This window comes from Melospiza georgiana, chromosome 1, assembly GCF_028018845.1.
Source record: "Melospiza georgiana isolate bMelGeo1 chromosome 1, bMelGeo1.pri, whole genome shotgun sequence".
NCBI lineage: Eukaryota > Metazoa > Chordata > Aves > Passeriformes > Passerellidae > Melospiza > Melospiza georgiana.
The window spans coordinates 74070685-74076684 of record NC_080430.1 but is presented as its reverse complement, the minus strand read 5'-3'; the positions used below and the strand labels follow the sequence as shown (position 1 = coordinate 74076684).

Below are 6000 nucleotides of genomic sequence, written 5' to 3'. Positions count from 1 at the left end.
TTCCTCTGTGAGTCGGCACGAATTCCTTGGGCCAGACTCGTGCATCCATGCTGCCCCACACTTTAACACATACAGCTGTGGGACATGCTTAAATGACTGGCCAAAAAGGATCTTTTCTTCTTTCAGGAAGAAAATGTGCAGCGAAGGAAAATAAGGGTTCAATCTGTTTTGCTTATCAGAAAAGAAAGATGAAAAATGACTCCACAATACCTACCAAGGGAGTGTATTAACTGAGAACCAGCTTAATGGAAATGAATGGCTTGAAGCAGGAAAATTAAAAGAACAAACAACACTGATAACCAGTGGGAAAAAATACCAACAGACACAGTGGATTTTTAATTTCTGGTGCTGTTCAGAGCTTTTATAGAAGAAACATCTGTCTGTCTAATACAAGCCACAGACACCAAAGAAACCCAAGGAAACTGGGTGACTTAAAACTGCACACCACTTTGGGGATAAATTCTGCCCTTCCTTTGACAAAAACTGTTTTCAAGGAATCTCTCTGGAACAGCACTCATATAGAGCTTCTAATATACCATTTCACAGTAATGGCCACACTGGTATCTTCCTGTCAAAGAAATCCATTAAATTAGACACCAGCCTGACAGAACAAGCTCAGAAAGAAACTAAACTTGTTAATGTAAACTACATGTACATTCTCTACAAAAACTGCCATTCTCTTGCTTCATAATTATCTTCTCCTTCAAGTCTTATAACAGTGATTAAAAAAAAAAGCCTCCTCAATCTTCCACACACATCTGCGCCACATTTCAGATGTGACATCCATTGTTCAAAGCAAAACTGAGTATCTCCTTTTAATTACTGCACCATTTTCTGTAAAAAGGGCCTGAACTTTAAAGCTCTGGTTTAGCAGACTCAAGAAATAAATTTAGCTGCAAAACTTAAGTAAAGTACATGCTTAAGTGCTCAGCTGAATCAGTTTTTCATAATACTTACATCCCCCTTACAGCAGAGTTCATGCAATAACTTGGCTGGTCACTGACAACACAGCACTTAGACATAGGAGACAATTGTTAAACAGCCTTTCCTCCTATTAGCTTTGGAAATTAATACTTTATTACTTCATACAAGACAGTAAAAAGAATAAAAATAATCAACAACTTTTCATAAAAATTAAAAGGATTTAAACCCAAATCTTATTAAAAAGCCAAACTTAAAACCAAACTAAAGAAATACTATATTTGCACACACTTTTAAAGGAAGATATTACAAATTTTTTTTTTTTTTTTTATATCAACAGGCACTCTTCATTCATCTGCAAGAAACTAGGTTAGGTCTCCATAGGCCACAGTCAGAGTTATTAAGTAAGTAAATATGCCACTGCTTCTGTGCCCTCCTTTTATTTCCTTGCTTCTTCAGTCTCCTCTGACTCTCTTTCTTGATGCTCTCTTTCCCACCTCAATTCTTTCAACTCTTGTCTGTACTTCCGTTCAATGAACCGTTTCTGATGGGCCATCTGGGGAAAGTTATCTGACACAAGGAGAAATATTTTACATTAATAAACAAACTGGTAACAGAGAAAGCCTCAACTTGTTTTGTTTTAAACTTTGATGTTATTAGAGGTAGGGGGGAACAATGCTGTTCCCATTTTTACTCATTTATTTCTTATAATACATAGTAAACCAGGACTGTTTCATAAGACTTTGGTTTCTTTGTGATTTCTTTACGTCTGTTTCTCTTGCTACAAAGCACCACCAAATCTAATATACTCACAAAAACAAAATATAAAATCCTGGTATGGCAATATGGCCAGGTATTACCTGGATGTTACATTCTGTTCCCTTAGCAACAGGTGGTTGATACTGAAAAATGAATGTGAAACTACTGTCAATGCTGTCAGGGTTTTTTGTCTTGCTCTCACTCTGAAAAGCATGAGCCACTGGTTTCAAGCATTGCACAGATGTTTCCATTATTTTTATTATTGTTTTAGACCATGCAGAATCAACTAGATGCCCCACACTACAGCAGGGATCCTAATAGGAAAGTAATAGTGTAGCAAGATGGAATGCATTTGAGTCTGCTCCTGAAGAAGTTAATGCTTGGCCATGTACCAGAAGGCAGCCTTAGCATAGTCTAAGAGCATGGATGAGTGAAGACTGCCTGAAACAGACTGGACAGGGCTGAGGTGATGGAGAAGTAGCTGAGGGGATGGATGCTTCTGCTTTCAGGCACTTGTCCATTTGCTGATGTGTAGGTACACATTAGTACTGAGACTGCAAGAACAGCTTATGTAAGTGAACAGAATTGCTCTCACTTTAGTGCACGGCTCACAGAATGTGATGTTTTCTGCATGACCAGGGTGCTGACATCCCCATGTGTCTGTGCTGTGGAGACCTGCACCCTCCAGCCAGCCAGAAAGCAAAGGGGTGGCAGAGTATGTGACAGGCTGCAGCTGATGGTGAATCCTGCTGGGATCACACAGAGCTCTGGGATCAGCACTGGCTCCCTGATCAGGCTGAGATGAATGCAAAAGGTTACTGCACTGATCTTTAAAGCCATAAATTTGGTAGATGCCTCAGCAAAAGACTGCTCTCTCTCTTGCTAGCTATTGAGAGAGAATTCAGCTGAGGCTTCTTAGGGAGGAGTACCATGGCATCAAGCTTTTTCCTCCTTGGCACCAAGTTTTTTCCTCCTTTTCCTGGGTCCCAGGCAGCATGGATTCTCAGCTAGAGAATGCAGTGCAGAAGCCACAAAAACTGCAGGAGTTTGTGGCAGAGCAGAATAACTTTCTACTGTTTTGTTTTACTGGCCAGTGAAATTTGTGCCCTTTATTATACATACTACAGGAATAAAAGGTTTATTCATCAGTTATTTACAACTTGAGCATAGGACAGTATACTTATTTAAACCAGAAGGCAATCTAAACAAAATTGGTTTTAAATTGCTGTTGTTTTTAAAAGCACTAGTGCTTTGTTTAATGGAGTTCTGGGATATTTTGTTGCTCATGTGCCTCATAAAATGAAAATTAGATTTTCAGCACTGCCTGTAACATGATTCTTTAAGAACTCAGCTTGGTAGCAACCTGTTCTAATATGTTTAGAAGGATAAGGAGGAAACTCATATAATAAATTCATCAGGGCTATCATATGAATACGTATATGAAAACCACCTTCACTTGAAGTTAACTACTTATGCATTAAAAAACCCAACAAACAATCCAAACCAAACAACTCTACTGCACCACCATATACATAATACAACAGGGCCCTTAAGGGGCCCCTAAGGGTTGTGTAACCTCCATCCCAAAAGACAATTGAAACTTGACTGGCAAGGCACAGAGAAACTAACTTGAAAGTTGGCTCTGTTTTGAACTGAAGGGCAGCAGGAGCACAGACCTCTAGAGTTCTATGGTATTTAAACAAATATGTATGTCAGAAGATAGCTGTGAAGTCCTTGGATTGATAGGCCATGAAACTCACAGCTCTCTTGAGTGGTGATACTGTCACAAGAAAACTCACTCAAAGAAAACTTCAGTAACATCTTGCAGATACTCAGCGGAGAAGGGAAGTTACATTTTTCTACTTGTCAAATTTACTGGTAGTGAGAAGTATGTGCTTAGCAGATGGATATAAAAACATATCTGAACAACACAGATTCATTGCCTTCTGAAATATTTAAGCCCTCAGATTTCCAGATGCAGAGATAACAGATTAAAAACCTTTGACATCTGAGGAACTGTATGTGTCTCCTTTGAATGAAATGCAAAAAATGGACTTCCCATGTTCTTCTCAATAGAGAATTTCTGCTGCACAAAATGCTTATAATCTATTTGCTTGCATGTTACTCACACCTGAAACTTTAACCCAACTGACCAAAGTTACTTAATATAAGAAGCTTGCCCACACTCATTCATATCTGAGACTACATTTCAATGAAGGACTGCTCCCATGCTGGCTATGCAGCATGTAATTTAGAGAGATGTATACACAGATCCCTGGATCTGCAGCTGATATTAACCCTTCCTGACAGATAAATACCAAATTAAATTGTTGGGGACCTGCCTCTTAGATTTTAACCTGGTCTACTGATAATCTGGGATCAAATTTTATTTTCTAAGGTCACACTTGGCTCCCCCCTGAAATAAAGGGCAAGCATCAGAGACTATGCAGTCTAATCTCACTGAATGCATAAGCATGGAAAACCTCAATGAAACACTACTGCACAGGGTTCCCTTGAAGTTGCATCCCCTGCAGCTGATCAGTTCCCTTTAACAAATACCTGTTGAGATTGTATTAACTTCAACTGCTACAAAACTGTCTTGAAAGTACTAAGAGAAAATCCTGCTGCTTAGAAGCTGACAACACTTAACATATGTGTTCTGTTCAAAACTTATCGCCCACAAAAGCTGCACCTAGCCTCACTAAAGAACAAGGAAATAAACTATGAATTCTCTGTGGCCCAGTATCTTACATTTTTCAAGTGCGTCCATTGCAGCTCCCATTTCTGCTTGCTGAATACTGAAAGCAAAACAAAAACATGTTACATGAGATCTAAGTTGTACAGAATAAACTAAAGTTTCTGACAAAGTGGATCATTAGTTACGCTTTTGTAATTAAACTTTTTGGAAAACCAGCAGCTTCTAAGTCCCAGAGTGTATGATACATTAGCCATTCCATAAATATGTGAGCAATAGTACTACAGCTCCAGTAGAATATTTCTTGACTTAGACCATTAATATTAACAAAATATTCCAGTCCATTCTTCATTAAAGCATTTGCTTTAACTGGAGAGAAAAAAAGGAACAAGACCATAGATGTGTGAATGTTAAAAAAAACAGTGATATTTTTATAACCAAGATCAGATTTGATAGCATAAACTGAGGGTTTTGGGGTTCATGGTTGAAGTCTTTGAATTCTTAGAACCATTCCAAAATGCCCAGAAGTAGTAACCTCAGGAAAAAAAAAAGTGCAATAGCGTGGCACTCTTAACTTGCCACAGTAAGTTGTGCAGTAATCCAACAGCAAATACCAAGATAAAGATACTATTTCCTGGAAGCTGTCCTGCAGTTACTACTCCAAGAGCCACAAACAGTTAGCATTGTCAGCCACCTTGAAGGGAAATTCACCAAAAAGAGCATAAGATCCAAAATTATACCAACATTGAACCCTTCAGGTATTCCTAAAGCAGAGAAGTTTGAAGAAGAGTCTACAGCTTTCCTTTCCTATGGCAGACCATACAAAAGTCTACCTCCACTGCTAGTAATTTTGGACACCACCACACTCTAACACCATGTGATTAATTTTTTACTATACCTTGGACCTTTACCACATCCTATTCTTTCCCCTTTGAAGTAGACAGCTACTGTGTATGTCCTGGCATGAGAAGGTCCCACTGTCTGCAGGGTCCTGAAAGAAGAAATATTTTATTCAAGCAGGGAAGATTAAAACACAGAATCTGTTTGTGGCACATAGCTCACCAAACTTTCAGTCTGGTCAATACATATATAGTACAATTAATGCAAAACACAGAGCAAGGGTTGAAGGATGTCTGTATAGATCACACTAATCCAGAGATTACCAGAACAGTATTTATATCGATCCCATCACTTGTAATAAAGTAATAAATTATGCATAGCTGTGCAATTGCAAGTAAACACACCCATACAATTATGTGTGCACTACAGGTTTAGTCCCTGAGAGTTTTGCAGGTAGCAAGGTTTTGTAAGGACTTTGTATTAGACATGGTAGTTCTCTACACTGAATTATCAAGTACAAAGAAATGTTCCATCAGCTTTGAGAAGTTACTTTGTGACAAAACAAACTTTCCATTTGACCTGAAGTCTAGGACATACATCAACAACCATCTGAAAGGGAAAAACTAATTCCCTAGATGTGCAATGAATTGCTTCTTTTGCAGTTTCTCACGGCTGTCCCAAAGCTCTCCTGACTTTCAGATCAAGTTCTGTCTGCTACCTTGTTTCTTTTCAGAAAGAGCACAAATTTCACATCAATTTTTAAAGTATCTAACTAAAGCACTCTA

General features: G+C 38.5%; 1 protein-coding gene across 3 annotated transcripts in view; it reads right to left on the bottom strand.

The window, feature by feature from the left end:
- Window positions 1-1054: 1054 nt before the first annotated feature.
- DROSHA (drosha ribonuclease III) overlaps window positions 1055-6000 on the bottom strand; it is a 71283-nt gene continuing 66337 nt past the window's right edge. For all 3 annotated transcript variants that reach the window (XM_058027776.1, XM_058027784.1, XM_058027795.1), the window contains exons 30-32: window positions 5274-5366; window positions 4432-4478; window positions 1055-1491 (exon numbers count right to left, since the gene is read on the bottom strand). In XM_058027776.1, coding sequence (XP_057883759.1) covers window positions 1361-1491; window positions 4432-4478; window positions 5274-5366 — 271 coding nt within the window. In that variant the 3' untranslated portion in view covers window positions 1055-1360. The remainder of the gene's footprint in view (window positions 1492-4431; window positions 4479-5273; window positions 5367-6000) is intronic.